The following is an 18,964-nucleotide window of genomic DNA, read 5'->3' as shown; positions in this document are numbered from 1 at the left end:
CAGTAGTTCTAAGAAGGAGAGAAATGCAGATAGTTTCCAGCAACAGGTATTTCTCCACACACGGAGAGGCTGTGTAGGGGCAAGATGCTTGGCTCTCTTGTCAGCGGCAGCCACTAAAAGATGAGGTGTCTGCCTTTCCAGCCCTCTCGACACTGCACGCACAGCAGGTCTGGCGGCAGGAAGAAGTTCAGGTTAGTTTGCCTCTCTCAGTAACAGCCTTAACGAGTGGCCTGGAGGTTTGCGAACCGTGAGTTTACATTCCCTCCCTTTCTTCTCTGCAAACGCAGATGTCCGACTCTACCCTTCATGCCTTCACGTTCTCTTCCTCTATGCTGGGAGAAGAGGTGCAGCTCTATTTCATCATTCCCAAATCCAAAGAGAGTCATTTTGTCTTCAGCAAGCAGGGCAAACACCTGGAGAGCATGCGGCTGCCCCTGGTTTCAGACAAGGTGGGTGATAGCATCTGGACACAAGGACTGACAGGCCTCAGGTACTAGATCAGGTTCTCTAAGCTTCTTCTATCTAAGGGTTCTAATTTCTCTTTTTGGTCTCTGGTCCTTTCTTTCCCTTTTTCTTTTTCTCTTTCAGCAGAATTTGAATGCGGTCAAGAGCCCTATTTTCACTCCTTCCAGTGGTCGCCACGAGCACGGACTCCTAAACCTCTTTCACGCCATGGAGGGCATCAGCCACCTGCACCTGCTGGTGGTTAAAGAGTATGAGATGCCGCTGTACCGCAAGTACTGGCCCAACCACATCATGCTGGTGCTTCCTGGCATGTTCAATAATGCAGGCGTGGGTAAGGGGGCCCCCAGGTGGGGGGAAGGGCTGGAAAGATAAACTGAGCTCCATTCCCCAGGCGTGAACTTTCAGAGGTTCCTCTGCCCCTGGATAGTGTCTCGCCCTGCAGACCAAAGGACTTTTCATTCCTCTTTAAATGAGTTTTCATTTCTCTTTATCTGCAGTTTTGCAGAAATTTTAACTCCTGAGGACTAGTAACCAAAGAAGTCACTGGTAGGTTGAGCACTCTGGGAAGGATTGGGACTCTTCCCAGTATAGGCCAAACGTTCCTTGCTGCAGGCTGGCAGCAGGAACGTCACAGCGAGGAGGAGAGTCTGAGGAGGGGAGTTAGTAGTTCACACTCCGGTCTGGAGGGATCTCTGAGGGTCATCACTGATCTTAAAGGCACACAGCTAGTTCTTGGGGGCTCTGTACAGCTGGAGACTGGAAGCACCATCACTGCCTACGGCCGTTACCTTAGAAGTGCCTGGAAGAAGTCTTTCCTGCTTTTCCCCAAGGAGTTTAAGAGCAATGGGCTGATTTCTCAGAGGCGGCACCTGGTTGTTGAGTGTATTGACAGAGCCGGGGAGGAACTGGAGAGAGCGGTCTAGAGCTCCTTCATTTACCTCCTGAAGGCAGGAAACCTCCACATGGACCCAGTGTTCTAGAGCTCTACTGTCTGGTCACTCCCTGCATCTAACTCACTTCCCATTGGCTTCTGTGGGTATCTCAGTGCAGAGTCTCGGAAGGGCTGAGGATCAAGAGCTTTAGAGGAAGAACATCCAGCCCAGAGCTGGAGTGAACACAGAAGAGACCTGAGTAGTGCCCTGGACCCACACAGGCCTCCTCTCCAGGTCTCTCTCTCCCTTTCTTCTTAGGTCTCTTCCGTTCTTGTTCTCCATTCCATTCCTTTTCATATCCTTAAACTTTAGCCTTAATATGGGATTAAAATATTTTCCAAAACTGGTTTTTTTTTTTTGTTTTTTTTTTAAGAAATTCACGTTCTTTTATTTATTTATTTATGACTGTGTTGAGTCTTCGTTTCTGTGTGAGGGCTTTCTCTAGTTGCGGCAAGCGGGGACCACTCTTCATCGCGGTGCACGGGCCTCTCACCATCGCGGCCTCTCTTGTTGCGGAGCACAGGCTCCAGACGTGCAGGCTCAGTAATTGTGGCTCACTGGCCCAGTTGCTCCGCAGCATGTGGGATCTTCCCAGACCAGGGCTCGAACCCGTGTCCCCTGCATTGGCAGGCAGATTCTCAACCACTGCGCCACCAGGGAAGCCCAACTGGTTTGTTTTGAATGCAATTTTATTTCCCAAGTTTATCACAATATCAGATGACTTAGGACTTTCATATATTTCTGGTCCTTTATCCTCCCCCAAACGATAGATCTCCAAACAATCTAAAATCTTTTTCTATATGCATATGACCCTCAAACTACACCTGTCTGTGCCTAACTGACCTTTAGGAGAAAAAGTTCCCTCATCCCAGATCTGACTGAATTTGTTTAGTGCCAGTTTTGTCATTTTTGTAATAATCTGGGCAGAGAAACCAACATATATGCAAATAAAATAAACACAAATTAAATTTTTTTTACTGTGGTAAAAAACCACAAAATTTATCTTAGCCATTTTTAAGTGTATGGTTCAGTAGTGTTCAGTATATTCACATTGTTATGCAACCAATCTCCAGAACTCTCTTCATCTTGCAAAGCTGAAACTCAGTACCATTAAAGGCTAACTCCCCATTTTTGTTATCCATTCACCCGCTGAGGGACACTTGGTCTGCTCCTCACCTTTTGACTGTTGTGAATAATGCTACTATGAACATGAACACAAATCTCTTAAAAACCCTGCTTTCAATTCTTTTGGGTATATACCCAGAAGTAGAATTGCTTAATCACGTGGTAATGCCGTTTTCAATTTTTTTTGGAATTGGCATGTTGTTTTTCATAATGTGTGTACCATTTTACATTCCTACCAACAATGCAAAATGGTTCCAGTTTTAACACATCTTTGCCAACACTTGCTTTTTCTGGGAATTTTTGATGTTGTTCGTAAGCATCCTAATGGGTGAGATGGTATCTTATTGTGATTTGATTTGCATTTTCCTAATGATTAGTGATGTTGATCATCTTTTCATTTGCTTGTTGGCTATTTGTATATCTTCTTTGGAGAATCTGTTTTTTAGTAAAGTTTTTATTGTTGTTGACTTGTTAGGAGTTCTTTATATATTCTAGATATTAACCCGTTATAAGATAAGGTTTGTAAATATTTTCTCCCGTTCCATAGGTTGCCTTTTCACTGTTGATTGCATTCTTTGTGCAGAAGTTTTAAATTTTTATGTAGTCCAGTTTTTTTCTCTTGTTGCCTATGCTTTTGGTGTCATATCCAAGAAATCACTGCCAAAACCAACATCATCAAGCTTTCCCCCATATTTTCTTCTAAGAGTTTTATAGTTTTAGCTCTTTGATCCATTTTGATTTTTTTATATAGTATAAGGTAAGGGTCCACCTTCATTCTTTTGCATGTGGATATCCAGTTTTCCCAACACTATTTGTTGAAGAAACTATCCTTTATCCATTGAATGGTCTTGGCATTCTTGTCAAAAATCATTTGACCATATACGCAAGTGTATGGTTTTTTTTGTTGTTTTTTAAATAAATTTATTTTACTTATTTACTTTTGGATGTGTTGGGTCTTCATTGCTGCGTGCGGGCTTTCTCTGGTTGCGGCGAGTGGGGGCTACTCTTGGTTGTGGTGTGAAGGCTTCTCATTGCAGTGGCTTCTCTTGTTGTGGAGCACGGGCTCTAGGTGCGCAGGCTTCAGTAGTTGTGGCACATGGGCTCAGTAGTTGTGGCTCACAGGCTTAGTTGCTCCACGGCATGTGGGATCTTCCCGGACCAGGGCTCGAACCCGTGTCCCCTGCATTGGCAGGCAGATTCTCAACCACTGTGTCACCAGGGAAGCCCCAAGTGTATGTTTCTGGGCTCTATATTCTTATTCCATTGGTCTATGTGCCACTACTACACTGTTTTGATTACTCTAGTTTTGTAATCAGCCAAGTGTGAGACCTCCAACTTTGTTGTTCTTTTTTCAAGATTGTTTTGGCTGTTCAGAGCCCCTTGAGATCCCATGTGAATTTAAAGTTGGATTTTTCTATTTCTGAAAAAAAAAAAAAAAACCCTGATATTTTGACAGGGATTGTATTAAATATGTGGATTGCTTTGTGTGATATTGACATCTTAACAGTATTACACTTTCCAATCCATGAACATGGGATGTCTTCCCATTTATTTGTGTCTTTAATTTATTTCAGCAGTATTTTGTACTTTTTGGTGTACAAGTCTTTTGCCTCCTTGGCTTAACATTTATTCCCAAGTATTGTATTTCTTTTGATGCTATTGAAAATGGAACTTTTCTTAATTTCCCTTTTAGATTGTGGTTAGTATATAGAAACACAACTGATTTGTGTGTATTGTTTTTGTGTCTGCAACTTTGCTGAATTCATTTATTCTAAGTGTGCGTGTTATCTTTAGGGTTTTCTACATATAGAATCATGTCTGCAAAGAGAGAATTTTACTTTCCAACTTGGTTGACTTTCATTTCATTTTCTTGTGTAATTGCTCTGGCTAGGATTTCCAGTACTATGTTAAATAGAAGTGATAAAGGTGGGCATCCTTGTCCTATTCTTGATCTTAAAGGAAAAGTTTTCAGTCTTTGAGCATTGAGTATGTTAGCTGTGGGCTTTTCATATATGGTCCTTATGTTGAGAATGCAAACTGTTATACACAATGATATTGAAAGGTAGATTTTCCTAAATCCTAGTATTATCCTTGATCTATTCAAACTGTTTTCCTGGCTCCTCCATAGACTTAATGGGTTTTTTTAGCCTCTTTATTTCATTATCATCTACATTTTGTTTCATTTTAGGGTGGCCCACTCATAAAACCTGGCTAATTCCTGATGATCATCATCTTAATAATCGCTAACACTCACTGAGTACTTACCAAGTGCTAGGCACTGTCCTGAGCACCAAACAACAATCCTATGAAGTAGACATTATCATCGCCTTCTTACAGGTGGGGAAGCCTAGGCACAGGGGAGTTAACTTTTTCACTGTCACACAGCTAGAAAGCAGTGGAATCAGAATTCAGACCGAAGCAGCTTGGCTCCAGTCTTTTCTCTTACTTTCTCTGTACCATATGCCTCTTACAAAAAAGCAGACCTAGGGAAAGGATACCAGTTTCCAGAGTCTTCTTCAAAGACACTGCTGCCAGTTTCCTAAAGGTGCCTAAAGCAGGGGACACATTAGTGTAAGTGGCATACCCACTATTGCAGCCCTGGTGGCTCCCTAGTGCAGGACATGCAAGTGGCTGCTGCTGAGAATCTAATCATGGCTCTAAGAAACCAGTAGTAAGTATCTCCTCTATGTGGTATCCTTTGTCCTATCAGGGAAGCTGGATTCTTGCAGTACTCCTCAAAGTGTAGTTCATGAATCACCTGCAAAGACATCTCTGGTTTCTGGCCCCTCATCAGACTTACTAGAGTGAATCTCTGGTGGTGGGCTCCAGGAATCTGCATTTTAAACAGACTTCCTGGGTGATTCTTATCTACACTGATGTTTGAGAGCCACTGCTCTGAACATTTGGTTGACCCCCATCCATGTGCATGGTCACCACGTGAACACGCATGCTTACGGAGAGAATGTGAGCTGTGTGCAGGGCCTCAGCCAAGCCTGAGTGAAGGATGTACAAGCCTTGGTTGTGTTGCCTTTCAGGTGCTGCCAGGTTTCTTATTAAGGAGCTGTCATATCACAACCTGGAGCTGGAGAGGAACCGCCTGGAAGAGCTGGGAGTTAAACGCCAGTGTGTCTGGCCTTTCATCGTTGTGATGGATGACTCGTGTGTCCTATGGAACATTCACAGTGCTCAGGAGCAGAGCAGGTAGTGGTGCTTCCTATGCAGTTCTAGGAGTGTGACACAGTGCTATGGAGAAGACCCTCTCCTTGGCTGTCATTGCACAGGGAAGTAAATAAGAGAGGTACAGCTTTCCAGAGCAAAACAATCATCTGTGAGACTACTCTCACTAGCACATTTTGTGGTGGCTTAGGAATTTTTTAATTTAGACACTCAACCTACCTTTAAATTCCTGGACCATTTGTGCATCACAGCTTAGGTTTGCTATAAAAGTCTGTTGAAAGACACTATGGTTTATTTAGAAAGACCACTGGCTTCTCAATCAGGAGACCTGCTTTTTAGCCCCAGCTCTGCTTCCTAACTATCTGGATGAAAAGGGAAAGTTCCTTCACCTCTGTCTCAATTCTATCACATATAAAATTATGGCTGGGCCCAAATCAGTGGTTCTCCTCCTGGGGCAGAGGTGACAGGAATCCATGAGGACCGTGAAATGCTAAGCCTGGAGAAGTCCTATGCAGTAAATGGCCCCGAGTATTCACAGCCCCAGTGAAACACTGTGCCAGATGGTCTCTAGGCCCTTCCAGCTCAGGCATTGTGATTTTGTGCCCTTGTTTCCCCTGTGGATTTGAAGCCAGTGAAGTTTTCAAATATTCCTTTATTATTCCGTAATTACCAGAACTGGGAAGTATACTTGTGTGCTTCTAATCTCTGGCTACCTCTCTTTGGTGACTCCCTGTTCATTACTCACTTTGAAATGGGCTGGAAGTGATCAACCCGGCCCCCAGAAGGCAGCTTCCCTAGGTTAACAGTGACAGGCAGCATGAAAACCGGGCTTGACATCCTTCTCCATTCCAGACTAATATAAAGTCAATCAGCTAATTGTATCCTTCAGGTATTAATACTGTACAGTGCTGTTAGCTCTTCATAAGTGACCCTCTCTTCAGTAATACTGAGTGGTATCTTATGTAAACTAACTCTACATTTCATAGCCAGCCCATGGAAACAGGAGTTTCCAGTAAGAATGTGTCCTTGAAGAGTGTCTTGCAGCATATTGAAGCAACACCGAAAATCATCCACTACGCAATCCTGGGCATACAGAAATGGAGCAGCAAGCTGACTTCTCAGAGCCTGAAGGCCCCGTTCTCTAGATGCCATGTGCACGACTTCATTCTCCTCAACATAGACTTGACTCAGAATGTGCAGTATGACTTCAACAGGTAAGTCAGGCCTCCTGGATGTATGTGGTCCTGGCATTCACTGATTGTTTCTGCCCAGGTCTAGCCTCAGCAATGTTTTTATTCCTGTCTCTGTGTCTTTGAGAAACTGAGACTCTCTTTATATGGACAGAGAAAGGGGGATCACAAGCCCCAAAGTGCCCCTTCATCACCCTTCAAACTGACCCAGACCCTTAATGATAGGTGCTGCAATATGAAATGCTTAGAAAACATATTTTGGCCATCTTATTATTCAACAAGAACTGAAACAGGGACAAAACTTTTTATCAACAGAAATCAGTGTGTGGACCCATAAACCTATTCAAGATTAACCCTCAGAACTCAGAAGGTAATCTCTTCCCTAGATGTTAGCAAGACCCTGAAATCTGGATCCTGTAGGGAAAAGCCAGCTAGCCCTGGCCTTGCCTCCTGAATAAATTATGCCCACATCTTGGAAAATCTGAAATGGCCAAGGAAGAATGTCAGAGACCATAAAGTCCCTCTTATGTCAACCCCCAACCCTGTAGCTATTAGAACATTCTGTAGCTATTTCACTTCTGTGTTTTAAATTTGGCAGATGCTTTATCCTGTTTGCAGCCAGGATTTTAAAACCTGGAGCAGCTCTGCACTCCTGTCCCACAGGAGTATACAGAATGTGCGCTCGTATTTCAGTTCAGGAATGCCTAAGGCGCTGTGGAATGTCTGGGACCAGTCACCTCACTTCCTCCTTCCTTAATGGCTGTTAATGCCCAAATCAAGAGGTTCACAGGCCAGTGTCAAGAGAGCCAGCTCTATGAGGGGGAAAGGTTGATTTTGTTTGGGGCTGTCTCCCAATATCTGCCACACATTTCTCGGTGTGTAACGATCACAGTTGAGATGTGACAGGTAGTCAAGGAAACCTGTCGTTGTGATTATAATTTAGGTATTTCTGCGAAGATGTTGACTTTAACCTGAGAACGAACAGTAGTGGCCTGCTCATCTGCCGCTTTAATAACTTCAGTCTCATGAAGAAACATGTTCAGGTTGGAGGGCAAAGGGACTTTATCATTAAACCAAAGATCATGGTAAGTTTGCAAGCTTGAGTCTACTTTTGAAAATAAGATGATCTTTCATTAGTATCTTTGTTATCAGGTACTGGCATTAAGCACTTGCCACTTGATTGGAAAGTAACACAAGGGAGCCTGTTCTTCATGTCAAATCTGCGGTCTTGTTTCCCTTACTGAGGACTCATCTAGGGCCAAATCTAAGTTTTGAAAATTCAACAAAACTACCTTTCTTTAGATTTAAGGCTTAACGCCATCAAAGCTTTAGTTTCAAACGTATTCTATATTCTTAAACTGGCAAAGTTAACATTTTTACATTCTTTATGTAACACATGAAGGAAGTGTACATCAAGCTGCTCGCATGGTCCTTTGCCAGTCTTTTTTTTTTTTTAAAGTAAGGCGGATCAAAACCTGTTAAGGGTTAATTCCATGGGCCTACCCTTTTCTGTTTAAGAGATTTACTGGTATCTCATCATTTTTAGCATGTGGACTCCCCAGTGGAGCTTAGAAACCTCTTTGTTTTTTTTGGTGCTGATGGGATGGGATTTGACCAGCCACACCCAGCAGCGCTGTAAAAGGCTTCCTGTTGGTTCTTACAGTGTACATGCTAAATGCACTAACTTTCAAAGAAGCCTACTTTTGCATTTGCTCCTGCCCTTGCTGTGTATAAATTGTTAAATCCAACTGCACTATTTCCAAGGGAAAAAAATTTCAGAACCCAAGAATGACAGACTTACATTTGAGCCTGGTATCTGTCTCTGTGCTACTATTACTTGCGGACTGTTAGGATGCAATGCAGTGCTTTCCTCGCCAGTTTCACATAGTGACAGACACATTTCCCATGATCATCTTGGCTCTGATTTCAGGTGTCAGAGAGCTTAGCACCCATCTTGCCCCTTCAGTATGTCTGTGCTCCCGACAGCGAACACACACTACTGGCAGCCCCTGCACAGTTTCTCCTGGAGAAGTTCCTTCAGCACGCCTCATACAAACTCTTCCCCAAAGCTATCCATAACTTCAAGAGTCCCGTGTTGGCCATCGACTGCTACCTTAACATTGGACCAGAGGTAAAGGGGAAGGGGCTGATACTCTTATTAGATAGAGGGGCTTGTTTTGCTTCTATTAATTTCTCTCATAACTGTCCTTTATTATGAGAAATAAAGAAGAGAGGCTTTAAATAGGTTAAAACTTGACACAGAAAATAAAGGGAGTACAAAGCTTAACTAACCAGCCCATTGAAGTTTCAATTAAAAAAACTGTCTGGGAATTCCCTGCAGTCTAGTGGTTAGTTAGCACTCTGCACTTCCACTGCAGGGGGCGCGGGTTCAATCCCTGGTCGGGGAGCTAGGATCCCCCGTGCCGGGTCGGGGGTGGGCGCGGAAGGTGTCTCCTTTACCTGACCCTGAGACAGCTAAAAAGGCAGGCGCTACTTCATTCAGCTGAAGTTGCAGAGGTTTTGCTTGCTTTTGAAATGCTTGTGCTATTTCTGCTTGATGATTCCAGGTGGCCATATGCTACGTCAGCTCCAGACCCCACTCCAGCAATGTCAACTGTGAGGGGGTGTGTTTCAGTGGACTCCTCTTGTACCTCTGTGACTCTTTTGTAGGTGCTGATCTTCTTAAGAAATTTAAGTTTCTAAAAGGTAAATCAAATTTAGCATCTTGCTTGTGAATGCTATTAGTTCCCACTGGACAAAATACAGTGGGAAAGACATAAAAGAGCACTTTAACAATCATTTTGCCAGTAAATTAAATACCTTACTTTTAAACCTGGCCACTGAGTTTTTAAATGGGGGAGAGTTAAGACTAAATGCAGATAAATATAGCCAGGTTTGTGACCATATTAAATATGTTTGCCACTAGTAATTTTAGAAAGGAATGATGCAATGTAAGAAGAGAAGCGATGCTTCTCATATAATCTAATTTTAATAAAAATCAGGTTAATGAGGTATGATTCTGGTATAGAAGCTAAAGTCGTTTCAGTAAGTATGCACCATACAAAGAGTTAAATTTGCCTAAGAACAAACTGCAGATTAAGCATCACAAATGATCCTGACAAGATGACCTCTGAGGTCGGTGAAAAAAGTAAGGTTCATAATGCTGTGCACAGCATGCTACCATTTTTATGAGAACAGGAGAAACTGTATTTACTTCTATGTGTGTAAAATACATATGGAGCTGTGCGTGTGCATTGGGGGTGGGAGGGAGCGTCCCAGGGGACGCTCGGCAATATCTGGAGACATTTTACGTTGTCACAGGGCGGGGTGCTGCTGGCACAGAGTGGGTAGAAGCCAAGGACGCTGCTAAACACCCAACAAGAGCAAGACAGCTCCCACAGTAGAACTGTCCGGCCCACAGTGCCAAGGTTGAGAACACCTGCTCTACAGGGACACATGAAATGTTAGGACGTGGGTTTTATCACTGGTTACTACAGGGGAAGGGGGGATGTGGTTAGGAGGGCTCTTACTTTATACTCTTTTCAACTTTTGAATTTGTAATAACTACTTTATTCAAAATAAATAGTACAATGAACAAATCTGATAGGTTACTTTACATGTTGGTTCTCACATGTGTTAGTTTAGGGGATATAATCAGAGGGAGGTGGTAAGATTCTTTATCATTTCAATCCCTGAGCCTAAGCCACACTTCTGCTTTCTTCCTGAAGGTGCTACTCTGTGTGTCATCTGCCAAGACCGAAGTTCCTTACGCCAAACGATTGTCCGCTTAGAGCTAGAGGACGAGTGGCAGTTCCGCCTCCGGGACGAGTTTCAAACTGCTAACAGTGCTGATGACAAGCCCCTCTACTTTCTTACCGGGCGTCACGTATGAGCTTTGGGAGAGACCAAAACCAGCAAAGGGATGCCTAGGTGGGGTGGGGCAGTAACGATTATTAGGGATGTTTTTTTTCCTTTAAAGTACAATCACTGTGGAGCCAAGTGCAACATATTTGTCTCTTCTCCAAAGAACCCCCCAAATCTGACCTAGATCCTTGGGGGGCATCACTCTCCTTCAGTTCCAATTTCAGGACTTAAATTCAGGTTAACTCCACCCTAGGTAGTTATGCAATTAATTACTTAAGACGTGGTCTGCCCATGGGAGGCTGAGGAGGATTATGCTTTGGAGAGGCCACAGGGAGTCTGCATTGTTTTTTTACTATGCTGTGTCGGGGGGGAAAACTGACTGTCAGCATTAGCTAGCCTGAATGTGTTACGTGAGACTCACACCGTTGGTGTGGAATTAATTGAAGATTAACGTTTGAGGCCTGAACCCTCAGTTTCTCTTCAGATCTGTACTTTGGTACAGTATTACTCAGGGGTCTGAAATGATAGAATGTAGAAGATATTTGTATTTAAAAAAAAAGAAGTAGCTTTGTCTTTCTCTGTGCAGTGTTAGTTTAAGATTTATAATCTTGTATGTATTGAAACTTTTGGCAAAATTTCCACAGGAGTTAAAAGTTTACTATTAAAACTGAACAAACAAATTAGTAAATGCAGAGCAGGCATTGTGTGTATTCATGTAGCTTCTCCTGGCTTAAGTTCTTTTGCTTTATCCATTCTTCGTTTTCAGTCTCTTAAGCACGCCTGTGAGAATATGAACAGCGATTAATCTTGCACAAGGAGAGCCTGATTCAGTAGTTGAGCCAATTCAGAAGCTTTCAGCAGTCACCCCACACCCACCCTGTTTGGTTGGAATTTAGCAGTTGGCACCAGCAAAGCTAAATGTCAGGGAGGCTTAGCTTCTGTGTGAAGTGGAACTAGTTTCTTTCCTGTCAAAGACTAAAGCAAAGTTTCCTTTAAAAAATACACTGAATGAATATTAGCTGCCTTATACTGACGACACCACAGAAATTGCTGAAATGGGAAACAGAGCCATAGAAAGAGAGGCTGTTTTAATCCTACCAGTGGGGTGTGCGTGTGTTAAAGAAGATGCCAGTAAGTCTCTTTGACTCATTAAAATCAATAGGGGGTCTCTGTTCAGTATCAACAGTAGGAGGCATAAGTAAGTTTCTACAGATTTTTTACCACATATTTTAATCAAAAACAGATTTTTAGAAAATGTTCTAGAACAAACTAGGTCTATTGGACGTTCACTCTTAAATTACTCCACTTCTCATCATTAAACAATCTGACATTTTTCTCATTAGCCCATATGTACCACTTTATTCCCACTTTAAATGGCCATTTTTAGCTTGAATTGATGTCATATTTATGGCCTGAAGCCTGCATTTACTTCGAACAAATAGTGTTAACTGACCAGCTTTATTAGTTTGTGATAACAAGGAGTTTACAGCTAGTGAAAAGATGTCATGTACTAATCTGAAAATGGTTTCAGATCTCTTGGTTTTAATATAGCTACTTATGATGCTTTAAATGTCTCTTGAAATGAACAATTCCTTTAAACTCCATTTTTAACTGACCTTGAAAGAGGACCTGCCTTATAGATGCTTTAAAAATACTCAATTTTAGTAGAGCGGAATTCTTGGCAAAGAGGTACGTTCTGAGGCAGGCTGATTTAGATATGAATGTATTTCAGTTGTTCCTGTTTTGTTGAAAGGGCCTAACGCAGACAATATCAAGAAACCCACTATTTGTGCAATATTCCAAAAATATTTACTATATAGGGCAAATAAAATACTTGAAATAATCCTAAAACAGTTGTACCTGGGGCAGATGGCCTCTCAGGGTTTCTTCAGGCTTTATAGCTTCATAGGCTAAGGAAAAATTTTTAAAGTAGTTACTTGACCTGAGGGGACCCCATATTAGTTAGAGCTGCACTCTGAAAAATCAAATGATTCTGATCTCTTAAATACTATTTAACTCTGGGGAAGAGAAATGCCAGAATAAAGCCAAAAGCCCATCACCCCAATGATGGAGAATTCAAATTGACCTGCCTATTCTTTTCAATGCCTATCTTACTAAGGTTTGGATCTTTTAAAATCACCTTATCATCAGTATAATTCTTTAGAGAATGTTAGGTCGTTCTCCTGCAAGGATAAAATTGCACAAGCACAGGACACCATGATTGGTTAATACGTACCTTGGTGTGTTCCACTTCGAGCCTTGCCATCCCTTAAGAATATTGTGGTGTGAATGTGTTCACTAGGCCTGCATAATAACTGACCTATAGACCTGTTGAACCTTGCCACATATGACAGTTCACACAGGTTAATACTGAATGTAAACTAAAATTACAATGAGAATTGTTGTATTCAATTTTTTTGGCTGTAATTTATGCAAATGCTTTTTGTGATTTTTAGAAAAGGAGGCACCTGTGTTACTTTATTACTGTAAAATTTTCTTAACCAAAATTTGGTGAATTTCACTAGTCAGTCTACCTCACATTTTGTTTATGATTCTAAATTGTCTTAAGTTGTGTCTACAGTATGTTCTTGTCCTTTAATTTGGTGAACGTATTAAAATTCTCTCCCACCCCCCCAAAGAGAAAGTTTGTTTTCTTTACATGTTCTGGTATGTTCAAAAATGGAATGAGCTGACCACGGCAATGTCCAAGAAAGGCGAGAAGTCCGCATGTCATAGGCTGGATGACTCTAAGATACTATTCTGGCATAACAGTCCAAGAAAGTAAATATTTGTTCACTGAAAATCTGTAGCTTATCCAAAGAAGATACACACATATAAGGTATCTACATACCATGCCCATTTGCAGAGTGCCACAATTATGAATAACAGATCTAGAAACGATTATTAAAGAGATGTTAGAAATATTCATGGTACATCCCCAATCTTTTATTTTACAGATGGCAACTATACTCACTTCCGTGTCCTGAGAAGCAGACTTTGGGTTGGTAGAACTGTGCAGTATAACCCTAAGGTGTTACTCTCCAATTGATTTCTAAACTCTAATTTCACCAACTTTTGGGAGTTAACTTGTTATTCCAGGGGAAAAAAAATGCCTTTCAGTTCTATTATTATCAAGAGTGCTAAAATAATAGACTGATATAGAACCATAAAAGCATTCTTCAGGGCCAGAGGCCCCCCTGGCTGTTACCTCAGGAGGGGCAATAACTATTTTAAGTATGATGACAGATTCAGGATCAAGTAGAAACTGCCAGTGTTCCACTCCATGCTCCAAAGCAGCTGCCTTAGAAAGACTAACAGCAAAAAAAAAAAAAAAAGACTAACAGCTGTGAAACTCTGACTGCTGTACCTTTGTATTCAACTACGTAGAGCTGAACAACATCAGGGAACAAACATTCCTCAGGCTTGTCTTCAGTCATGGCAACTGGCCCATAAGCTTCCTCTGAGTCTAAGAGAATATTGATAAAACAATGAAGTACTGGCTTCCCTGAAAAAAACAAAAACCCAAAAAAGAAACAAAATAATCGTCACTAAAGATGACTTCAGGAAGAACCTCTGAGGCCAAGGAAACAGCCATTCAAACTATAAATTCCTTATGTCTTAACTGTCAAGTAGTAAGCTAAGGAAAGCATCTACGGTTGACCCTTCAACAACACAGGCTTGAACTGCATAGGTCTACTTATACACAAATTTTTTCCAAAAAAATATGTACTATAATACTACACAATCCATGGTTGGCTGAGTCTACAGATGCAAACCGCTGATATGAAGAGCCGACTGTAAAGTTACACCTGATTTTCAACTGTGTGGGGTAACCCCCATGTTGTTCAAGGGTCAACTGTGCTTCAGTGATTATGACAGCAGGTGGAATAATAAGAAAGAAAAAACAAGTTTTCTAACCACTTCTTTGTTGTTGTAAGACCGAATCTTCCCTTTATCTGCCAGAAGGCCCAAGAGCCATGAGAACAGGTAGAAGGTATATGTATGCCTGCAGTCGCTATCCCAGAAATCAATTTAGCCATCTTAACTGCCGGTGAACTACAGCTAGGCAGGAATGTGGCCGTGTTCCTACCCAGACGCCCTAGCTGGGCAGCCATGCAAAGTAAGCAACAATGAAAATATCACTGCATGTCTACTGTACTTACTGTTCTTACGATACATGCTTTTAGTAGATATACCAAATGCACTCTTGCATGTTACGAACTGGTAAAATACTGATTTTTATAATGCTTACAAAATGAAATAAAACCATTGTATGTCCATGCAGACAAGGGCATAACCCCTAAAAGCTCATGGTTCCTGTCTATACTGGTGGTTCCTATAATGTCCATACACTAGACATTTTTATAATGGACCAACAACTATTCAAGGGTAGCTGAGAAAAAATTTACAGGCACCTTTATATAATCAGCAATTACAGAATCAACCTGTTTCGATGTCTGTGGCCGTTAGTGTTTACTCACTGTGTCCACCAGTGCCTCCACCACTCCACAGAGACCGTTCTTCTGTCATCACTCTTCAGCCTTCAACTGTGGTGTGACAGTGTCGACCGTTCTTTGAGTCTTGGTTTCTACCACTCTCTTATGGTTCTTCCCTTGCACGTGCATTCTCAGGTGTTCCTCAATACTCTCTCCTACCCTCTCGTTTCATAAACCTCAGGGTGGTGATCTCTTCTAAACCTTCAAATAACTAAATTAATAAATTTGCTTAGTTCAAACTTTTCGCAAACTCTAGATCTACATGTTCAGTTATATACCAAATAGATATTTCCACTTGGAGATTCTGCAACCACCTTAAAATTGTGAGCAAAACTGAGCTCATCCTTCCCCATCTAATCTTGCCAACCTAATTCTCCAGTATGCCCTTCTCAGTCAATTACCCAAATGAAAATTACCCTAGAGTCTCCTGTCATGATCCTTCTCTGGTCAGTTATCAACTCTATCAATTCTTCAGTTTTATCTCCTCAGAGTTCATCTGTCTCCCCATCTTCACCCACACATCATAGGTTTAGCTCAGTTTTCAGCAACTTTCACAAAGACTGCTACTGTAAGCTCTTAATTATCGTCTAAGTTCTAGATTCCTCACTTGTAAACTCTACCTCATGGGGTTGTCATGATAATTAAATAAAATAATGCATCACTAAACACAAGGTATGACACATGGCAAACATTCAAATGTTAAATATGATTAACAATTCTGTTCTTAGAGAAATAGCTAGATGTAAAACTTATTTGAGGGGCTGTGTCTTTAATACAAACATGAAAAGAAACCGTTTTCCTACTAATGGTAACCTTTAAACCAACCAATAAATATAGCCTCTCTACTCCCAAGTCCCCTTGAAACCACCAAGTTTGGCTCCCCAAAGAAGCATACTATTGCTTATATGGAAATTGGGCCTGTATTATGAGATTAACAGTTACTGGGACATCTACACTACACCTGAAAATTTCATCCTGTTTTTAAAAAATTACGGTCCCTGTCAGGCAAACGTTGAGACCAGGGATAACTAGAAGAGTCTCAAGCCCAAAGAGAAAAGCAGTGTTGACAGTTGGACCATCATGATGAATCAGAGGGAAATATTTACACTGCCTTACCACCCCACCCTATAAAGACTACAGAGCCTTACACCACTCTATTAATTTTAAAAGCACACATCTAAGGGTGATAAAATATATACCTGTCTGTTAATCATAGTTTAAAAGCCCTAATTTTTCGCTGGTTTTAATTTCAGCTCATAAAATTAACCTACGTTAAATCACGGTGGCGCTTCACTCTTGGGCCATGGCTCTTTATTTCTTTGAAAGAGCAGAAAATTCTCATGTTAGGATCTTGTCTTTTGGAGATGTTACTGACATACTTATCCTATGGCAAACTGGTGAAAACTACCTCTTAAGAAGCCAGTGTTTTAATCTTATTTCAAGGTATCAAAACTAACAAACTTCCTGAAAAAGCACAATAATAATACACCATTATCACATTTATCACTTAGAAAAAGCTATCAAGTATTTTATTATTTTATTCTACATTATATACAGGTCATAAAAGGCCACAGCAGTTTTTCAACATATAAACCCTTTAAAAGTAGAGGGCACTATGAAGGATAGACAAGTATCAAAATGAAGTCCAATAATGAGGGCATATACCCAGTGTAGTATTTCTGAGGAGTAACGAAGCAGATACCAAGTCCTCCATATTTAGCTTGCAACTATTCCCCAGGTTTTTATAAATCTCTTTGGGATTGTTAACAGCTGAAGTGTGCCAGTTGCCATTTATTTTAAAAAGTGAAACCAGAATGAAAGAATAAATACACTAGAGGGTACCATTCTAATTCTAGTCACTTATAGCTCTCCAAGAAGGAAAGCCTCAATTCTTTTCCACCTTCCACCTTTTGCTGCTGTCAAGAAGCGGAAAGAGAGAAATGGAAGAAAAAGTTCGGCTTTGCTTTTTTGTGAGGATTCTTTTAAATTATATACCAGACCCTTTACGAATTAGCTTTGAGTTCCTAAACAGGTCACATCACTCCCTCCTTGAGCAATACTGCAAAAACATCGGTTTCCACTCTGAAAATACAGTCTTTAAAACTATAACTGGTATCAGCAGATCAATATAAAAAAATACAGTACCAAGCTACACTGGTATATTTCCATAATTAAGAACTTCAAAATATACTTATCACTGAGACCATAGTCCTTGCATTAGTTTCAGTCCACTATGAACAATTATCTGCTGCATGTAAACATGTCTAACTATAGATAAAATACATCAATCATAAATTTCTGTAAAAGATAATAAAATATCTTCTTTAAAAAACAAAACAACAATAAGCAATTACTGCATTTTTTCCAATTTTATGAAAATGGAACAACCTTACAGTTGTTGCCAGTCCTGAGTTCACTGTAATAAAAATGGCCCTAGTTCCTGGTTAAAGTCAGCAACCAATCCATTCTCTTCAGTAGATGTCTTCCGTACTGCAGACATGAATTTATTTTAGGTGCTATTTTGTCCATTAATAAAATTATATACCAGAAACTGACCAGTGCCACAGTACTGTGTTGCAAACAGTTTTCCATCAGGAGTAGGATCTGAGAAAGCAATTTCTTCTTTACTCAAGTATGAGCCATATATAAAGTTACTCCTATTAAAAAAAGGGGGGGGAGAGTAGAAGGGTAAAAAAAAAGTATATTATTTTTAATCATTAAAATTGGAAAAACCTGTCAAATAAAATTTGAATAGACTTTAGGTAATGCTGTATATTCTAGAAACTTAAAAATAATTGTCTTATAAAAGCAATCATAGTTTTAAAAACATTTACCCAACACCTTTTCACGATAAAAATACTCCAACAACTCTAAATAGAGGGAACTTCCTCAACCTGATAAAGAGTATCAAAAGGCATCAAAGTTAATGGTAAAAGAAAGACTGAAAACTTCCTCACACATCAGGAACAGGGTAATAAGTCTACGTCTGCTCACACCTCTTCTATTAAAACAGGAAAATAAGACAAGCAAAAGAAATAAGAAGCAACCATGTTGGAAAGGAAGAAGTAAAATTATCTCTTTTTACAGATGACATTATCTTATATACAAAAATCCTCCGGAATTCACAAAATAACTATTAGATCTAATAAAGAATGAGTTCAGCAAGTCTGTAGGATATAAGATCGATATTAAAAAATTAATTGTATTTCTATACACTTGCAATGAACAATTCAAAATGAAATTTAGAAAACAAGTCCATTTGCAATAACACTGAAAGAGTAAATACTTAGGATTAAATTTAGAGACATGCAAGACCTAAAAAATGATAACTATAGAGCATTGTGGGAAGAAATTAAAGCCTACTTAAGTAAACACAGACATCCCACGTTTATGAATCAGAAGACTTAATATTGCTAAAACGGCATTACTCTCCAACTTGATTTATACTGGGCTTCTCTGCAAAAATTAACAAGCTGGTCCTAAAATTCATATGAAAATGCAAGAGAAACTGAATAGTGAAAAGAATCTTACAAAAGAACAAATTTATAGAACTCACATTTCCTTATTTCAAAACTTACAACAAATCTACAGTATTCCAGACAGTGGGCTGCCGGCATAAGAGACCAATGGAATAGAACTGAGTCCAGACACAAACCCTCACATTTATGATCAATCTTTATTTTTTTTTTTTATTCTTGACTGTGTTGGGTCTTCG

At 40.5% G+C, this 18,964-nt stretch overlaps 2 protein-coding genes across 25 annotated transcripts in view; one reads left to right on the top strand and one right to left on the bottom strand.

The window, feature by feature from the left end:
* Positions 1-15,228, top strand: part of GREB1L (GREB1 like retinoic acid receptor coactivator) — a 263,389-nt gene extending 248,161 nt beyond the window's left edge. For 11 of the 18 annotated variants that reach the window (XM_082418584.1, XM_082418575.1, XM_082418572.1 and 8 more), the window contains 8 exons: positions 288-449; positions 589-796; positions 5,558-5,723; positions 6,686-6,913; positions 7,833-7,974; positions 8,820-9,020; positions 9,457-9,595; positions 10,618-15,228. In XM_082418584.1, coding sequence (XP_082274710.1) covers positions 288-449; positions 589-796; positions 5,558-5,723; positions 6,686-6,913; positions 7,833-7,974; positions 8,820-9,020; positions 9,457-9,595; positions 10,618-10,781 — 1,410 coding nt within the window. In that variant the 3' untranslated portion in view covers positions 10,782-15,228. Of the gene's footprint in view, positions 1-287; positions 450-588; positions 2,061-4,710; positions 5,527-5,557; positions 5,724-6,685; positions 6,914-7,832; positions 7,975-8,819; positions 9,021-9,456; positions 9,596-10,617 lie in introns of those variants that run through there. The other 7 variants (XM_082418573.1, XM_082418571.1, XM_082418574.1 and 4 more) reach the window with 6 other exon arrangements.
* A 1,520-nt stretch (positions 15,229-16,748) lies between these two features.
* The window catches only part of ESCO1 (establishment of sister chromatid cohesion N-acetyltransferase 1), a 66,130-nt gene continuing 63,914 nt past the window's right edge, over positions 16,749-18,964 (bottom strand). For all 7 annotated transcript variants that reach the window (XM_082418667.1, XM_082418662.1, XM_082418668.1 and 4 more), the window contains one exon: positions 16,749-17,906. In XM_082418667.1, the coding sequence (XP_082274793.1) occupies positions 17,759-17,906 (148 nt within the window). In that variant the 3' untranslated portion in view covers positions 16,749-17,758. The remainder of the gene's footprint in view (positions 17,907-18,964) is intronic.

The sequence above is a fragment of the Balaenoptera physalus genome (assembly GCF_965194825.1).
Source record: "Balaenoptera physalus genome assembly, chromosome: 12".
Classification (NCBI taxonomy): Eukaryota; Metazoa; Chordata; class Mammalia; order Artiodactyla; family Balaenopteridae; genus Balaenoptera; species Balaenoptera physalus.
This window is presented reverse-complemented; position numbering and strand designations above follow the sequence as displayed.